Genomic DNA, 20,169 nt, shown 5'->3' on the forward strand with positions numbered 1-20,169 from the left:
TAAACTTTAAAGCCAAATTGGCAGAAGCAAAAGAAAAATTCTGGAGATGACTGAACAATTCTGTTATGTTCTTTGAGTTATTTTTCCTCAAATTGTGGAATGCAAAAATGGCTAAGGATAAATCTTTTTCCAGACTTGCTTATTCTCTGTTGTTTTTTATATAAACTGTTCTTTTTATCTGAAAGTATCTTATCGTTAAAAAAGAGACACCCTTGGGGCAAATATATTCCATTTTTCCAGAGATAACTGAAGCATAAACAATTTATTATGAAGGCACAAATACCTTTAAAGTTTGTGTTTAAAGTCAGGGAATATAAATTGATTACATTATTTAGCAATGCACAAAAAAATATATTTCCTTAAAATATATTTACTTACATTACGGAACACACAAAATCAAAAAAATTCCGCCTTCAAAAAGTAAAAACTTTTTATCCATCCATGTAGCACACCCTGTGGTTGGGAAACTTGTCTGTGCAACGCTGCGAAATCTCATTAAAATAGGGAAATTCCTCGGGGCACTTTTCCGATCTTTTCGAGCGATAATCCTGGCAGACCGTGTACTCCCTGCAACCGGTGTTTATGGTGGTCACCATCAGTTGGTTTATATTACCACAGCGATCGTAGGAGCAGCTATTATCCTTCGGCTCACCACACCGCTGGCTCCACCACTCAAAGTGCTGTCCCCAAGGACAACTGCTCCATCTTCCTAAGTCCAATTCGGAAGTGCAGGCGTAATATCCGTAGCAGGTCTTTAGATCCGGAAGGAGTTGCACTCCGGACAGATCCTTCTGATAGTACTTGGAGCATATGTGAAAATTAGTGGAGAGGGGGGTTTCTGGAGCAATCTCATCGTCCTTCGAGCAGTATTCCGGCAGCCAGGACTGGCAATTACCTGATTTCCTGTTAAAGTATCGACCAGCGGAGCAATTCATCTCTGTGGCAAAACCATTGTGGCATTTGTAATAACTCTGGCAGCTGTTGAGATCCCCCACAAAAGAACCATCTTTTATGTAGGAACAGATATTATCCTGTGGACAACCGGAAGTTTCCTGGACACAACTCTGCAGCTTGTTACTAAACACTTGATCATCACCACAGTCGCGCCATATGGGATCATCGATGTCATCGCACTTGACGAATCTCCGACAATTAGCTGGATCGGCGGCATAGCCCCCCAACTGAAGATTGGCGCAAATCTCCGCTAGATTGGAATGACACATCACATCCGCAGCCTTTTCGCAGGTTCCTTTCCGGAAATTGTACAGTAATCCCTCGTTGCAGCCCCGTCGCTCGATGAGTTTGTTGTCCTGGCAAAATCCCCACGCCTGGCAATCACTGGGATCTCCAATATAACCGTTTCCAGCCCAAAGTTTGCACTTCATTTCCATCAAAAATCCTCTGCTTTCAGCCACAAAGGCCAGAAATATTGCCAAGTGGAGGGTCCATAGCGAAACTACGGTGAGCTATCTTTAGTCTCAGAGCATTCATCACTTCTCCATTAGTACCTCTCATTATTGTTCAGACCGCCAACTCTTCCGGAACTCAACGTACTGAACTTGTTTCTCAATCTATTGCTGTACTTAAGAAGGGAAACCTATCTTGACATTTTGTGTCGCGGTCTACTTGTAGATACCAAAAACAAGTTGATAAGAATAACCTTTTTTCACAATGAAATTAGAAATGTTCTGAATAAGTGACACGCGGATAAGACCGAGTCGATTACCAAAATGTTCGCTTCAAAATCTTGTTGGGGAATACCTTCTATAGAAGTTTGATAAAGTATAAAAGTCAGATGTTCTAAAGGTAAACAGTTAGTATACTTTACATAAAACTATAGTTTTGTGGTAGATAACACAGAACTTTGTGTTTTACCATTCAATTATATTCAATTTTTTTCCCATAAAGTATGTAACTTTAAAATCCATTTTAAGTCATGTGCCCAATCCAATTCAATTTGAAGAAAATATGTCTATTCACATAAGCTTTGTGCCATCAATTTTGTAACAAGGTAGATGGAAACTTTACGTATAGAAAAATCTCATGCATATTCTGCAACGCCTTGGCAGAGATGCAAAACTTTGCAAAAATGTTGATATAAACTTGCAAGTCAATAAAGAGCAAAGTCAAAAATACGTATAACGCAAAAAAATGGGGGTGAGAACTATTATTGTTGAAATATTGAATTGAAATATTCTTAAATTTTTTTTTCTTATAACCCGATGTTGTGTCCTCTCCAGTCCTCCAGTTTTGGATACTTGATTATATTTTCGTGTTGTTACAAATTGCAATTTACTATTATACAATTTCGAATGTGTGACTATTTTTTCACTGTGTAGTGGAGGCGGAAATTCGCTTATCCAAATACGTTTATCGGAAAATATGAGGCGCATGCATAAAGATAAGCTCGAATGTGTGTGAGAGTGATTGTGCTTTTCCGTGTCCTTTGCATTGTTAGCGCAGATCCTGATGGAAATCGGGGATCTTAGGGGGAAAGGACTCGGTAAGAGTCGGTGCCCCAGTGGCTTGTCGCAATGTAAACTGCTTAGCATCGATTGGGTGCACTTATTGACATTTTATGCTTAAGGACATGCTTAATATCCACAACGTGCTATCTGAACCGCGCTGCCTCCACGCCATTTAAGCCCTCTGCGAGCTGCAGTGTCGGCACAGTGGGATAAATCGTACACTCAACTGAATATAAACTAAAGAAAAAAATTAAATTATCATAAGAAAAAAAGAAAGGGCATGATAAAAACCATAAAAATATAATTTACTTTACTATACAATTTGCATTTATTAAAAAAACTGGCGAGTTTTAAAAGTCTATTCAAAATGTATACCACAGAATTTATTTAGCTAACCTTTATTATAATTATATTAAGATAATGAGGCATGGGTTTCCTTAGTTATAAAATTTAAGTCTTGTAGAGACAAAAATTTTGTAATTCTGGTTACCCTATAACTCATTAATTAAGAAAGCTTTCAGTTTATTATCATCATTAGCGTTATATATTTGCCCAGGGAGCCGTGTTCAGAAACTTTTTTTTAGATACACATCTTCTTCAACTTAAGCTTAAACAGAAATTAAATAAATTATGTATTTGCAGAAGTCCATTTCACCATTTAGATCATCAAAGGCCTTTTTAAACTCCACAGTAAAAGTGGGAAAAGAAACCTGCTCTGCGGAGCAGAAAGAAACAGTTGCCATCAGCGGATGCTGTCTGGGGGCAAAGACGTCTACATATATACTCCTAAATGCAAATGGCTGGGAGTCTTGTGCCCCTGGCTCTTACCACTTCCGGAATTCAAGGCCCGTGGTCCCAGTGGCGGCGCCGCTCGCTTCCGTTTCCGCTCCCCTTTCGCCCCGCAGGACAACTATTCTGCTCATCAGCAGTGCTATCGATGTGGAGACCATCTGGCGACCACCCGGCCAACTACTCGCCCGTAATTTTCTTTTCAATCAGTGGCTGGCTGCCTACCCCGGGGGCAAGGGTGAAGCTGGGAGCCCATATCCCTTCATTCTCCTACACTTACAATGGCAAATTGTGCGGCGCGACTTTCACCGAGCACTGGTAAGCTTAAGGGGATGCACAGTAAAAAATATTAGATATATAAATATACGCCGTTTTTCTTAAGTGATTAGGTATAATAACTATGTCGAGGCAAGAATTTAGTTATCATTTTTCGGAAATGGTTCAAATCTTTAAGTATTTCATAATAAAGTTTGCAATCTTTACATTTATCATATACGTATGTAATCCATTTTTAACTTCCTAAACATTAAAGATTTTGAATGTATTGAATTTGTTAGATTTTAAAAGCAAGACTGTAAATCCTTTTTGGTGTACTTTTGTGTGTAATGTCTGTTTAGGACTTCGCCTTCTGTCGAGATTCCGCCTATAAATCCATCTAATTTCCACCACCCTGTTTTCCCTGTCTGCCTTGTGGATTTTTGTGCGTATTTTCCGGACCCTCTTTGTAATTTTCCCCACATGCTCATGGCTTGAATATTTTATGGGCTTAAGTACTTTCAGTTAGAGCCTTTGCCTGGCCTTGTGCGTTTTGCACTTTGCACCTCGTACATAAATTCATTAGGTTAGTTTGCTCCTTGCTCCTGGCCATTGTTTGCTGGTTGTCGGACAAGGAGATCCACTTGTTGAGACTTGGCTCCATTAACATACCTGCAATGATAAGAAGCGGGACAAAGGTCAGATTTGGGTAATGTCACAGGACTTAAGTGGCCTTTGTAAATTTTTATCCATGAATTTATCGATATTTTTAGGCATTGACTTTGTTAAAGCTTATAAAGATAGCAATTTCATTTTATTCAAAAACTAGATATATTACATTTTAATATAATAACAACGTGATAACACTATTTCCACAAGTATAATAATATAATGTACGTTTAATGCAGGCTTAATCTTTTAACCTCAATGAGCTTTTTAAAAAGCAATTATGTCTATAAATGTATATAAATATTAAATGTTTTCATTGTACTTTTGTAACGATGCATGCATTAAGTAGGTTGATTTATGCATTGCATAAAATATTATAGCAATAAAACCAGAAAAATACCTTAATTAATTATCCCTTATTGCCGTGTTAACTGTCGTTAAACTGTAAGGTTATAAATCTGTTTAATATTTTTGCTGATGGTTTTTAAAAACCTTTAGGGTGAGCATCTAATCGGTGATTACATAAAACACTCCAAACAATATTTAAGTTAAAAATAAACCTCATCTTCAGCTCAAGGCGCCACTTGGGCAGCGGGAAATTGAGCTACGGCAAAGTCAGCAGGTCAAGGATTAACACGCTCTCCCCACCTGTCTCATATAACTCATTTTAATTAGGTTAAATATGCAATGGAAGAACGAAAAGTGCTGGGCGAGGGAAAATGGAAAAAGGAAAACCCAAGACCGTTCAGGCAAGACACAAACCCTGGGCTTTTGGCCCGTGTAACCCCCCGAGATTCCGGAAAAGCGTTTGGGGGGTTGGGAGTGGGCTTTGGGTGGGGGCGTTAAAAAGCGGCAACCAGCTCAATGAGATGCAAAGGACGATAAACAAGTCCGCCAGCGACGAGGATGCTCCGCTGGCGAAATAAGGTTACGGGTCCTCAACTCAAAGGCGAAGACACGGCGCTCGGCGGAAAAAGGCTGAAGGAAATCTGCACGGCCAAAGGCAGCCACCAAGTCATATTTCTCTTGGCCAAAATGAAAACGCCAAGCAAACACGGGGGAAAACCCCAGACTCGAGGAAGCAAAAAGAATAAGAATTATGGTGCCGGGGATCTAAATGCGGCGAGGGGTGTGGCTGGGCCACGTACTTGGAGTATTTTGCCAAAATTAAAATTTATGAACAGATAAAAAAGCGTTAATGGCCACTCGCAAAGGTCATGACTGGACGGACATACAGTGGTACGACCTGGAGAAAAAGTCGTTAAGGATAAATACATTACTGAAAGACTATATTCCAAAACATTAAAAATAACATAATAGTTATACCATGCATAAGGATAAATATACCTATAGGTCACATGTACCTGGTAAATATATCTGTTGTAACAAAGAGTACTTAAACTATTCCATTGTCATAATATTTTTGTGTGTTTAACTTAAATTAAAACACGGGTTTTGATAACATATAGTAATAAGGTCCATTTACACCTTCAAAAAATATAAATAAAAAAAAATATAAAATAATAAAATATATACACTTTAAAGGTTTAAAGCCTTTAACACGTCCCTTAAATATTGTCTTTATACTTATAAACCATCTGAATAAAATAGGTATCTTGTTTAAATATCAATTTAGGAAATGATGCACTTATGTAAATACCTTTTATAAAAATATTTTCAAAAGATTTTGTGTAATTTTTTAAATAAATGTTTATCTGAATATTGTCTTTTAAAAATGCCGACATTTATATATGCTAGCCATGTCAGTTGTGTCTTCCCAACTATTTATACAAAATTGCCTTAACCCACTGTGGCACTATGGGGTGTTAGTATGTAACAGCTTCTCCCGAAAGTGGCAAATGGAGTGGAAGTGGAAGTGAAAGTGGAAGGAGAAGTGGACGTGGCTGCGAGGAAACCACAGCGAGGCAACGACAGCGACCAGCTATAAACGTTGCATTTTTATTGCACAGTCTTACAAAATTCTAGGCACCTCTTCCAAGGTCCAGATGGGCACCAGAGTGCTCCGCCCCGTATTTTTTTGGGCTCTATAAGGGGCGATAAAGGTGCGGGTGTAGGCACTTTGCCAGGGGCCACGTGTTGACTTAGTGTGGCGCCACCTGGGGAGAGGTTGAGGCAGTTCAGCCATAAGTTATCAGGGTCAAAGTGCATGGGTGGTCGCAAAGTAAGACAATAAGATATATATAGTACTTAAGGACAGGCTTTGCCTAATTCTGGGCTTGCACACGTTTCTGCCAGTGAATTATTTGGAAAGTCTGCAAAAAGATTAATGAAACAAAATACAGAAATAAGATAACATAACTATATATATATCTTAAGGAATTCTTTAGTAAGGGGACCTTGCAATCGAATTTGAAAGTTTCTTGTCGTTTTAATGGAAGTATCTTTAAAACAGATAAAAGAGCCCAAAAAAAAGTTGAAACGTGATTTCACAGAAAAATCCTTTAATTGCAGTCTAGATCACCTACTTATTGACATAAGCATATAGTGTGAGGTTTTCCATTTGGGATATCATCCACTTGGATTGTGCCTCCATAATTCAAGACCGTGTTACAAATGTCGAGCTGAATGTTGTCATTGCTCTTGCGATTTCTCGGCCCGCGAATGCAAGTGCTCGAGGCTTCAAAGTCGCATTTCTCGCTCTTGAAACAATGTCGACTCGTTGACAACCTCCTGAAGTGCACCTTCGCACACTCCCCAGACTCAGATTCGGATTCAGATCCAGATGCTTTGTGCCAGGGCCACGCCAACCCAGGGCCACCCCAGAGCCAACCCAGTAACACCCAACTCGACGATGCTAATGGTATTCGCCAGTTGTTGCTGCTGCTGACATTTCTGATGTGGCTGCTGCTACTTCTATTGATGCACTCGCGAAAATAAATCTGCCTTTTGATAACTACTGCACCCATATTATACTGTAATCTTTGTTTAATTTCAAAAATGATTAACAATGATTTTTAATTTCTAAGGAGTGCTACAAAAAATACTTTGTCAAAGGCCCGCTGCTAGCACAACACCCCCTATTTAAGTCTTGGTTTTAGAAACTTTACTAAACATTTACTAATAAATAAATAAACATTTTATAAGTTTAGACATATTATAAAATCAAATATCAAATAAAATAAAATATACATTGCTTGGACCTTTTGTAAATAAATCGAAAATGGATTATTTTTAACTTCTTGTATAACATTCTGTTTTAAATGGTTTTTTTAGTTTAAAAAAAGGACAGACAGACCTAGTTTAAGAAAGGAAACAAAGATATTTTTGATTATATATAAAACATACTTAGAAATTATATTCAGCTTAGTTCCTTCTTGGTCATATATTTCGTTTTATTAACCATTATTTTTGTCTTTGCGTATTGATTTATTTTCTCACCTTTTAATGGAAAAGGGAGCAATAAAGCAGCTCAGAAAAAGTTCTTGGCTAAAAAAATATTTATAAAATGTTTTTCCGAGTGCTTCCTCCCAGCCACGTGCTCGGCAGTTTTCCTTTTTCCCAGTCACGCGCGGGCGAAGGGCCCGAAAGGGAAGCCATGGGCAGTGGCAGTGGCAGCCACTTTGGCCAGATGCAAATACGCGTGAGTGGCGCCTGGGTCAACTTCTCGCTGGGAAGCAAGGGGTTCCTCAGATGGGTCTCTGATGGCTTCCCCGGGTGCTCCGGTCGTGTTGTTGTGGCGTTTAACGACCTTTTAAATGTGCGTCTAATTATGTTTACGTGCTGCCCCGTGCGACACCCGAAACCCGAGAATGGATGGCTAAATTGCCGAGCGAATGGCTGAAATGGGTTAGCCGACTAGGTTGACTTTGTTCAAATCCATTTGCTCACAACTTGTTAATAATGCAAGTTTACGGCCACTCGGTCCAACGTGACCTCTCCTCGGCAAAGGTATTGTTTTAATTTTTAATTGGATGTGGAGCCAAGTGGGCGGAAACATAACCTTTATTGGGACCAATCTTAGGGTTTCCAAATTCAGGGTCTCTTGGTTTATTGCAAAGGGTTTACTTGTAAATTATATATTTTTACTTTTAAAAGGATACCTTTTGATACATTTTCGTAAGTCTTTTTATTTTTAATATATTATAAATGAGAGATTAAATCAGACCTCCAAAACATATTAAGAATCTCATAGGTAACTTTCCAACTAAAAATCCCCAAAGGGTTTTAAAGTATGGGTCATTAAACTGAATTCCCCTTATTAAAGCAAAACATTTCTTCCTACTCAAAATTTAATTTGCTTGAAATTCCAGGAGAGCAATTTCAGTTTAAGAGAAACTTATACTCCTCAAGGACTTGCCTTCATTCTTGTCCAATGAACTAAACAAAGCGCTATCAAATTACGACGAGGGTATAAAAATCCTTCACGTTCCACCGTAACCTTCCGCCCACCTGGCCTTTCACCTTAGCCTCGTTACGGTGAGCAAATGCTGACCTCTGACCTTCGAGGCAACTGCCTCGGGGTTGGATATTAATTTCTTATTTTAAAAAACGGCCCTGCCATTTCGTTCAGCCCGCCCTCAAGGGGTTTGCTCAATGTCGCGATGCATTTTAAAATAATTTCCCATATTGCCACGTTGTGTAAATTAATAATCTGCATATTGGGGGCGGTGGTTGAAGGTCTTCAGCTTTTTGCAATGAGATGAAGTACACAAGTACAAAGGAAAGCCCGCCTGAATTATTCATAAATTGAGGACGGTCAGGGCGTAATATTGCTTTTTAATAACCAGCGAATGGCGAATTGGCGCACTGCCGATGAAATCGAATCTTTTACTTTTCGCCTGCCCCGAAATGCATGTATCTTCAGGACACCGCCCACTTTTATGGGCTTTCGGGGAAAATTCAAGCGTGAATTGTGGATTCGCCAATATGGGAATGAAACGATTGCACTGCGTTTATTGCAACGCCCGCAACAAAATGTTTTATTCGCCAGACAATAAAACCATAAATGCAAACATGAAACAGGATCCGGCAAATCTGTACTGGCATAAAATGTAAACAGCTGGAAGGTTGCTGCCGGAATATATATCGTTCGTTTTCGCTGCGGGTAATTAGAGACTCACAGTTAATGGGCCGCATTAAGTTTATTGGCCCATCTCGTTTTTCACGTTTCTTCGGATTTCCGACAAAGTTGAATGCAAATGCCAAGACATTTCATGTTTATGTGAGGAATTATCACAACGCTTCGAGGGCTTTTAGATCCCTGAGAGCTAATTTAAATTTTACAGTCATGTTTAACGAAACACGAATTTCTGGTTATCAACGTTCTAGATATTTAAATGAAAAGTAAATAAATAAATGGTAAATGCGCTAGAAGCCTAAGGATAAATTCACTTTAGTTCAGACACGAATTAAGAGAATATGTCATTTAATCACTATATTTGTGCAGCTACAGAACATTTGTGCATTAAATGTATACATAAATAAAACATTAGTCAAAGGCAGAATTTGTAAACCACTTTTCAATCAATTAAAAAAATGCCACAAGAAAGCCTTTCATAAATCAAAGTCATTTTACATACATATATACCTTTCGTTGTTCTAGTATTTTCACCTTTAATTAAATTTCTTGGTTGAAATTTCCCAGAAGTAGTATTTGGAGTCGAAAATGCCTGCTCCTTTTGTAATCATACCATCAAACAGAATGCTGCAACAATCCGGAGTGGAAGTCCCCAAAGTAAGGGCGGTACTCTAATGAGGGAAACTCATTTGGGTAAAAGCACAAAGCAAAGCATTCCGCCCATTAAGAGGCATAATAATAAATACTTATCACCGGAGGAGTAGAACGGAAAGTTGGGGGGGAAAAGCGCAGCAAGCATATTGTCGCCGCACCACCGCCCACAAGCCACCCATCCACCCAACCACCCACTTTCACCCACATTTCTCACTTTTCTCCCGCTGAGCACAGATGTGTGGCAGCAAATGCCGTAAAACAAATGTAAAGTGAAATTGCTTTCGCTGTTGCCAGCAAACAGCGACCACGCCCACCGACCTGTTCGCTTTACGCCCCCGAAAAAAAATGAATGAATTTCTGGCAGTGTGGCCGTATGCGTATTTATGCAGAGAGAGAAAAATTTGTAAGCTACTACTATTTTTTATACAAAATTTGCAAATGTTGAATGCAGAAATAAATTATATTCTTTCGAAAATATAATATACATAAAATATTTGCAATCTTAAAAAATTGTATTTTTTGTTTATATTTTATTAAGTTCTAATAAGGGAATGAAAAAAGGATAAAAAAAGGAATTCACTTGAGGTATAATTTATGATTTATTTCTAAGTGATTGTGTTTAGATGTAGTTATATTAAAAAATAAAAAGTGTGGGCTTAAATTAATTAATTAATTTTTTTTCTCTGTAACGCCGCTTACGTATGTGTGCGTGTCGACAGACGGATGCGGAAGCGGATGTGAAAAGTGCAGTCATAAATGTGCCGCCGCCCTTTTGGTAAGACGTTAATAATTGTCGACCAAAGGCGCTGCGGTGGATGGTTGGTTGGATGTTTGGCATGAAACATATTCGGTAGCTTTTTGGCCCTCCAAGCTGCCAAGCCAACGAAAAGGAGATGAAATTTTCAAATTCGCGCACTTTTTCCCCAGTTTATGGCATTTCTCCTTGCTTTTCGGCATCCCACGGGCATGGCTTTGTAATTATGACAAATGCTAAAATATGACTTCTGTGTGCACATACATATTTGACTCAGTGTGTGTCGTTTGGGGATTTCTGATTTTTTACTTTGCTTGTTTCTACGGCGGATCCGAGTTAAGCCCCACTGTAAACATAAAAATCCCCAGGAAATCCGCATGCACATAAACTACTAAATCAAAATTCAGAATCGCTTCGAAGGTAAAAACTAATTTAAAAAAGAACTGTTATGCATATATTTCTGCAGGATTACAGTATATTTCGGTTTTTGTTGAAACTGGGTTTTCCCGTTTAATTGCTTTGCAGACCACGTAAATATTTGATTTCAAGATTATGTGCTTTAAGTTTGCTAAATATATTAACCCTTTCAAATAAAATAATATTTATTGCATTCACTTTTCATTTTTTCTAGTTGGACTTTTTTTTCTATTATTTGTTTTTGATTGTATGACCCAATTTTTCATAGAAGTGCAAAGTTTTCGGCATCCTCTGGGCCTGTCAATCATAGAAACGTATTTCTATAAAGACATTTGGATGTGGATGGCCGGATATCAATTGCCTGGGTTTTATCGAAGGGATGTATGAATTTTGCATTCGCTTGCTTACTGTTTCTGACTTGGCTGCAATGAAACTTTGCTCTCAGGCATAATAAATTTGCCGTGTCTGAATTCCTTGGCATCGGAAGGGAAACTTGTTCACAGTTCAATATTTTCCAATTACATGCACGTATCCCTTGGCACTTGGCTGTATGTTCCAGCAACAACCCCCTTTTCCACGCAAACACATTGCTCGGCATTGAAATACAAACTTTAAATTGAATTTTTGCGGTTTGTCATTGTTCACTTCCGGATTCTATATACAGATGGAAGCGTTGCTTGCATCTCTATTCCGCACATATGAACAGTTCTAGGGATGGTTGAGGAAGATCGGAATAAATAAAGTTTTGAGTAAGACATCTAAAATAAATAAAATAACAATAAAATCTTTATCTCTTTCTCTTAGGAAACTTTGGAAATACTGTAAAAGTATTAGGAATAATGATAAACATGTTTGAAGTTCAGGTCGTTAAGCCCTTTTGACACTTGCTTGATTTTTGACTAGAAAACTGGAATTATTGAATATGTCTTGATAACCTAAACATGAAATCATTAAATGTTTGTACTCTTTAGATTCTTTTTCTTTTGGGCTGCCTCTTTGAAATAAATCAAGCGAATGTCATAGAGCCTTTAGAACTTTTATTATTAATACCCATCCCCATACACATAATGAGGAATAAATCAGTTCCAATTTCTGTATACATTTCTATATCCCTAAGTACCTAAACCAAAATCCAATTATTTATATCTCTTCTGGATGCCACTAAAATTGTTCGAGTTATGGTAAATTAAATATCTCATGTCCAATTTATTCAAGCACAATCATATATCGATATTCTGCCATCGCTATGTCCCGCAACCCATAAAAGCGGTCACTTTTGTTCGTGAAAATGCGTTTCTAATTCAATTTGCTGTCAACGCGGTGGCCAAAAAAAGAAAAGACCCGCCAACGCCAGTTGCATTTTCAGCGGACAAAAATCGTGTGGGCGTGTCATGTTTGCAATGCCATCCCGCCCCCGATGACTAACTTTTTGCGGTTTTTGAAATTATTTTGCTGTAAGTGATATCTTTTAATTTGCGGAAATTGCACAACGAATGGTTGCCGCTGTCACAGGGGGCAGCCTTTAAAAGCCATCGACATTGCCATTGCCGCTGGAATATGTTTGCATTAAGCGGATTGCGAACGCGAATCAAATAATGAATGGCTCCTCCTGGTCCTCGCCCCCTTGTTTTGGTCATGTAATGCGATTGCCGCAATGTAAGCGAAACAATAGAAATTTAATTAGAATTTCAGGTTATCGAATTAACCCTGCGATTTACGGCTAACGAGCAGCGAAAGGGATGTCCTACAGCTGTATTGTACCAAATTAAAATATCACAGGAATTTAATAATGTTTTATGTAAGTTTGTGAGCTCTTTTTCTACAATTAAAACATATTAGCTGGAAATTTGTGAAAGAGTTCTCGACTCCAAACTTTAAATTGGATAAGCGAGCTGAAGCTAAAGTTGCCTTTGTGAGTTGGCAAGCATTCACCAAGTGCTTTGCACACATTATCCTTCGTTCATATCAGCCATCGTTCGGATGACGCTGCGTATGCGTAATTTTGCAGTCATACTCGGGTGTTTACAGAGCAATTTGCATATTAAGCCAACTTAAGCAGTCGCAGGCCAAGCATTTATGAAATGAGGGTTCCTATCTTAACGTCTTAACAACGAAATTAAATAAAAGGGCAAGATCAAGGCAAATGAAAATTAAATAATTTGTGGTTATATTATAATACATATTATAAGTGCTTTCATGCCCCTAAGCACACTGCATTAAAAGACAATTCTTTAGAGACTTGCCCCGTAATACACAGAATTTGGTGATATAAATTTGTTCTGTATTACAGAAAATATTCCTTTATGTTAAAAATGTTAGTATTGCAAATATCTTATTGATCTCAAAAGTACAGTACTATTTTCTTTGCCCTTTTCTTTTTACTTATCACTTGGGGGTCTTTGCTCACCTTTTCTGCAGTCCTGAAAGAGTTTTCCATCAATATAAATTGCAGACATTCAAAATGCAAATGAAATTCGCGGAATTAAGGCGAGAACTGGCAGGAAACTTCTTCGGACTTCCTTCCAGAATGATGCGGCGTCTGGAACGTGCCCGCAATTGTGAGTCCTGAATTTGAATTTCAATTATTTTCGGTTCGTCAATCGTCATTTGAATGCGATGGGAACGTCAACCTATACCTCTGCTTGTTCGCTGCGGGTCGATGCCATGGCAATTAAGGAGCATAATTAAGTGTATGCCAACCAACGGCATCGGGGGTTATCACGGACGTATCACCCGGTTGTTGTGGCCGAGTTGATGCCAATTTAAATGCAAAAAGCCTTTTGAGCCAGTGCGAAGGATGGCAATGGCAGTCGAAATGTGCCAAACTGGCAGTTTCACTAATTGCGAGGTGAGGCAATGGGAGCCAAACAGGACATGACTTCTGGACGAGTCAGCAGGACAAACAATGCTAAGCCAGTCAATACACGCGAAAAAATAATATGATCAATCTTACGATTTATAAGCGACGAACAATTATTGGTACTGATTACTTTATGAGTGTGGTACACCAAGAAGTTAAATACAATCTATGAGAAATGAGAATATGTTCTAATTATCTGATTTTTGTTCTAAAACATCAGAAATATCACTTTAATTTACTCCTTAAAATCAAAATCAAATAGTTTTTTAATCACTTGGAATATAAAAATTCAGAAAACGCACTTGTGAAGTTCGTATCAATACTTTCCATGTGTTATAACCCATGACATCAGTACCTTTTATTACAGAATGCTAACAATATTAATATAGATGTTCTAGGTTTGAAAATTTTCACCTCACTAACAGTTTTTATAATTTGAGAAATATACTTAAATACTACTGAACACATTTTATAATATATTTTCTAAAGACCTGTCACATACTTGTTTTTATTTCTTCGCGTGCAATGTTTGGAGTTCTGAAAAGTATGCCACGTTAGCCTTACGAGACCTGTAGAAAGTGAATTTAATGGGGATCTCGAGCTGTCTCTGTTTCTGTGACTGGCTGCCTTTCCTTTCGGCCACTTGACGCTGCAGCCGGCGCTTAAATGGCCGAGGGCCTTGTGGAATTTTGTAATTAAAACGACGGGGATTACATTAGCACGTACTCGCCAAGGGCGTCCACTGGCACTCGCACACATGGGACAGCAACTGGTGGTCAGTGGTTAATTAAAGAAAGGGGGGGCGGGGCTGGGGGCCTGGCCAAACAATTGGGATGCCTCGTGGACCACAGGGTCAAAGTTGTTTTCTCTATGAAATATTCGCATTGACAGCCAGTTGGCCGCAGGACATGGCAAACATGTCCCGCACACACTGCGTCCGCACTTCCACTTCCGCAGGACAACGAGGGTAGGCCCAGCGAGCAAGCAAAAAACAAAAGACCGAGGCGGTTTAAGCTTTCACTTTGTGAATCTGCCAACGTTTGCACATCGAAACGGACAAGTTTTTCCCAAAACCCCATTAACCTGAGGCGCAAAGTTTGCCAAAGAAATTAAAGCTTTTTGAACAATTGTTTTCTAAAGAATTAGGCATTGCTTGCTGTTTTTTCTGTGAATTATTTTGGTTGGAAACTTTAGTGAAGTCTGCAAGTACTACCCACTATTCTATACTATCCAAGAACGAACAATATTACGTCCACCTTAATTTTTGACATTATCAATGAGAATTTCTTATACTTATTTTTAAGCTATCCACGCTAACCTTGCTTATAAAAATGTTTATTCTTTAGTTAAATTTATGTAGTTCATTAGGAAATAAACCAAATATAACGTTTTTAAGATTTGTACCCTTTTCCTCGGTAAAATAATACTTTCTAAGAAAATTTAAGAAAATCGCGCATACCCTGGAAAATAGAGACTTATTATAAGATAAAATTATTATTATATATTTTGGCCAATAATAATTCTTGATACTGCTTATTTTTTGAGAAATTCCTTTAATTGTTTCTAACAGCAGTTTACCGCATTAGAGCCAATTAACAAACAAAAAGTCCTCTTTTACTCGGAACTCACAGAGCTGCCCTCGCAGTGGGCTTTGCCTTTAGGACAGGTGTTGTTTTTGCTTTGCCAACGGTTATGCGTGTGCAGGTGGGCGTAAGTCCCGCCCACCGCTGCAAGGATGCACTCGGCCAGGACGCCACTTGTGCGCGTGTGTGAGTGCGTGTAGTGCACATCCTTCCATGCTGCAGCTGCTGTCCATAAGTTTACCTTTCAGCAGAAGTAATCATCAGAAAGCTGGCATGGGACATGACATGCGATCTGCTGGAAATATACAGTACGAACTGCTCCTGTCGGCCAGCAGATAAAAACGTCACTGCCGATGGCGGGAAATTGAAAATGGTGCACGTCGCCTCTTTTGACGACTCACCCAGTGCAGTGTATTGAATATCCCAGAGCAGCCTTTGAAAAGGATGCCTTCACAAGGGTATTAATTCTATGCCATTTCCAAAAGTCATGTCATAGCTCTCGAATGCAGTTTAATAATTCATTGTCATGGCAAATGTTATATTCCCAAAGAACGCCTCTATTCTCAAATAATTTTGTATTCTATGTGCAGCTAGAACAAAGAACAAAATACCTGCAAATAATCCACCACATGTTTTCATTGTCAGAAAAATTCTGATGGCTTTTGGCTTTATGATTTTAAAATAATTGTAGTATGACAAGCTTTCAACAAAGGGTACAAAGCATCAACATTTTGAATGTGAAATGTGAAAGTATTTCATGAAAATGTATACTCAAAATTTAAATGCTTTATGTTACGTAATGTTTAGTGAATTCTGTGACCTAATTCTACCTAAGTAGTAGTTGTATAAGCTTAAGATTAAATTATAGGAATGACATGTCAAGTATATAGCCACAGCTCCCGCGACCCCTGACTTCATATGCTAATCCCGACTAACTAACCAAATAATCGCATGTATCCACAGAACACGTGCCCCGTGGCAGAATTGTTATGGTGTTTGTCTTAAGTCGCAGATACATTGAAGGTCGGTTTCCCCACCGCAGATACTGTGGCAATTTAGCGCGGTGACAACCATAATTAATTCGAGAAACACATTTGGCCTGCGGTCTGCTTTGTCTGGAATGTTGACATTGAGGCAATGACAGACAAACAACATCTGGATGTTCCTGGGAGAGCGGGAAATGAGGGGGCATAAATGTTTTCAAGATGACATAAAATATGGAAAACACATGATAACAAATATGCAGACCGCTAATAATTGGAATACCTGGCAGACTGTAGACCTTGCCAGTATTTATACATTCGTAAAAGTCCTGGGAAGACAAACAAAAGAAGTCAATGGTTGGTACTTACATATGTTATGTGCAAAAAACACTTTGTTTTATTAGATAGAAGGGCAGGCTTGAAGGGGATGAAGGAAATAATAAAAAATAAAATACATATTGATGATGGAAATATAATATATAAAATATATATATACATATAATACCAAAAAAGTATGCTACATATTACAAAATTAATATTTGTATCAATCAATCTATCAATATCAATCAATCTTAAGACCCACACGTCATATAGTGGTATTATCTTGAAAGTAATAATAAGGACTTGCACTTTTATTTAAGTCTCCTTTAACCATTTTTGAATAGAAAAGTGTGACAACAAACAGCTATTATACGAGGGGAACCACATATAGGAGACAGTTTAAATGGGAAGATATATAATATCTATGAGATATTTTTGAACTAAGTCCAAGTTGGCTTATGTGGCGTATGAGTAATTTTTACTAAACCATAGAAATAATGGGTTTTTTGAAAAAATCTATTCACCTAATCCAAAATTTTTAACAGTGAGAGGGGGAATATCTTTTTCTAACCAGTCATATCTATCCCTTTTGCCTACTACGCCCATGTCCTGTAGTACAAAACGCGGACGTGAATTGTACTTGGCGATAAGTATGTACATGTGGCTGGGTGAAATGTCTGTGCATTTGTGCCTGTGTCATGTGCGGTCCTGAAGCTTTGTAAGTTTAAGTGGTAGATATTATTCAAAAGGAATTAAGACTGAAATGAAAAGCTTGTCGACGACGACAGCGACGAGGCCAAGAGGGAAATGGGAAAGTGGGAAAGTGGGAAAGTGGATAAGCGGGGACTGCCAACCGCAGGACGAATGCTTTTAATAAATATGAATGCTCGGTGTGCGTGTGTGAGTGTCTTGTGTGCGAGTGTGCGGCTGTCTATGTTTACCTTTTGTTTGTCTTTTGATTTTGTGTGGCTGCTTGTGATGCAAATGTCGAAGGAAATGAGCAACAGCTGCCTCTGGTGAAAAACGGGGGAGGGGGTTCAGGAGGCGGAGGTCGAAGGATCAGCAGAGTGCAAACTAGGTGACTAACTTGTGTACACACCGGCTAAGGTGGCCTAAAAATATCCTTAAATAAATTGCTGTTTTGGGTATTTTAAACTGGATTTAAACTCAAGAAAACATAAATCATTATTGGATCATTACTTAAACACAATCTTATTATTACTATTTTACCTACTATTTAACATAATTTATTTTCAATAAAATCCAAAGAATTAAGAAAAAGATAAAATACCTTTATATTTGTTTTCTACTTTAACCTTAAAAGTACTAAGTATGTTTTCATGATAACCTACTATGAATATCTTTGGCTTAAACTTAAATGGCCCATCAAATGTCCTTTAAATGATAGCAGTATTTCAATATTATTCTTAATAACACTTAATGGTAACCTAAATATTTGTTTTTCAGGATGTAAGTGTGTGTTTTTGGGGAGGGGAACCGCCGAACCAGCCAACTACAAAGATGTGCGGTGCCAGTTGCGGTCCGCTTAAATAACGAAGCCAAGTGTCAACAGGATAAGTTCATTCCAGCGGGAGCGGGGCGGATCGGGGTCACCAAGTGCCACCGAATGCGATTGCGGAGGATGCGGATGCACTGCCATCGGCACTTGCACAGCCACCAGGCGAAGCCAATTTAAGGACAAACAGCGCCAACTTTGCCTATTGCAGGACGAAAGGATGGGAGCCCCATGGGAATGGGGGTCAAAGGATCGTGGTCAGAGGTTGGAGGAGGAGCAGCTCGGAGGTCGGAGGTTGGGCTGTGTGGCTTTAACCGGCAATGCGGCTCAGTGTCTGGCCACATATTCGCCTCGCTGCGTGCTAAATGAGTTTAGATTGCTGCACATAAATTACCATGGACTGGCGAAGCGACAATCGCAGGCACAGCCCTTGGAACAGACATCCATGTCCATGTCTGGATCCAGAGACCGAGAACGGGACTCCGACAGAGACGGAGGGATGCCATTAAAAATGAAAGTCGAGGGAAGGACCAAGTGGCAGGTGGCCCAGGCAGATTAGTTCCTGTCGTACAATGGGCTGTGATCGGAAAATTTATTTGAGTCCCATCATTAAACTAAGCACTATTTATTTAAAGTTCTTTCGCATATTAAACTGAAAGTAGGGCTTAAATCTAGAAATCGTATAATTTAGTATTTTTAAACGAAAAACTAGGTTAAGGTCTATTAAATATTTAATAACTCCAAAATACCCATCTAAATGAGGGTGTAAAATAGAGTTTAGTTGCATAAAAGCAGGTATATGCTCAAATAATTATACTTCTGATTCGTTGTTTGCACACAAGCACATTAATGAAGTTCTATGCCACGATATAATTAAAAGCTACAATCAAATTAGTTTAATTTCACTTATCAATTTCAGAATGTGTATTATTTTGCAATTTATTTTCAGCTCACAAAATCAATTTGTGTGGACTATCAGCAATCAGATACTTTGCAGACCGAATCTATTGAAATATTTTCACAGACTGCTGCCTAATTTGTATGTAATTTAATTTTGTTTACGTTTCATTGGACACATATTATTAGTATTTACAATTCTGTAATTATACTACAAGGTTTGCGAAGCAACAATCAAAATGAGAGCAATTCGTATCTGTGAATACGTCTGGCGTAATTGGTTGCCTAGCATATAAATCAATGCTGGTATGTGCGAGATTTTCGCCCCCCAAACCCCACTGTGCGGCCACAAGATGGTTTCCCCTCCTGGGGATTTTCCTGCCCACATGCCGCCCCAAAAACACCCATGGAAAAGCTGCTCAAATGCCAAAAACTGGTAAGCAGGACAATACAAATAGTCACATACGCACACATCCATCCACAAGCACTTGCACACACTAACAATTGGCACAAGGTTGCTCTTATTTACACAGTGGGCGGTGGGCGGTTCTAAGGGGGAGGTGCAACTAACAAACTGCAATCCTGTCAGGAGCATAACCCACTCATCTCAATTCATTAGGAACCAAGATAAACTGCCGGTGTCCAAATGGGAGCTTCTCACTCGGAATAAATCGTACTGGAAGGCAGTCTGGCTACAGAAAGCTATAGTCCCTTTAAAGGAAACTTAAGGAAAGCATTCTCAAATATTATTATACAACTTTCTTAAAGCAGAAAGAATAATATCTACAATTCATCTCTGTTTTAGGTAGAATTTATGTAACTCTGAGTTAAAGATATCATTTAAATTGATTAAAATCTTTATCAATGTCAAGGAAAATCTTATTTATAAAAAAACAAATTTATCTAAGAAATTAAAGTTAAATATGAAATTAGAATGTTCCTTCACTTAATTATATTTTATAATA

General features: G+C 38.5%; 2 protein-coding genes across 3 annotated transcripts in view; both read right to left on the reverse strand.

The window, feature by feature from the left end:
- Positions 1–20,169, reverse strand: part of LOC119552791 (putative dipeptidase NECHADRAFT_87110) — a 100,911-nt gene that overhangs the window by 43,066 nt on the left and 37,676 nt on the right. The gene's annotated exons all lie outside the window — the stretch shown is intronic.
- On the reverse strand, positions 331–1,741 carry LOC119552797 (peritrophin-44). Its single transcript, XM_037862629.1, has 2 exons — positions 1,509–1,741; positions 331–1,456 (listed from the first exon to the last, which is right to left on the reverse strand). Exons 1-2 carry the CDS (start codon positions 1,513–1,515, stop codon positions 432–434), a joined length of 1,032 nt encoding a protein of 343 aa, XP_037718557.1. The 5' UTR covers positions 1,516–1,741; the 3' UTR covers positions 331–431.

This window comes from Drosophila subpulchrella, chromosome 3L, assembly GCF_014743375.2.
Source record: "Drosophila subpulchrella strain 33 F10 #4 breed RU33 chromosome 3L, RU_Dsub_v1.1 Primary Assembly, whole genome shotgun sequence".
In the NCBI taxonomy this organism is placed as follows: Eukaryota; Metazoa; Arthropoda; class Insecta; order Diptera; family Drosophilidae; genus Drosophila; species Drosophila subpulchrella.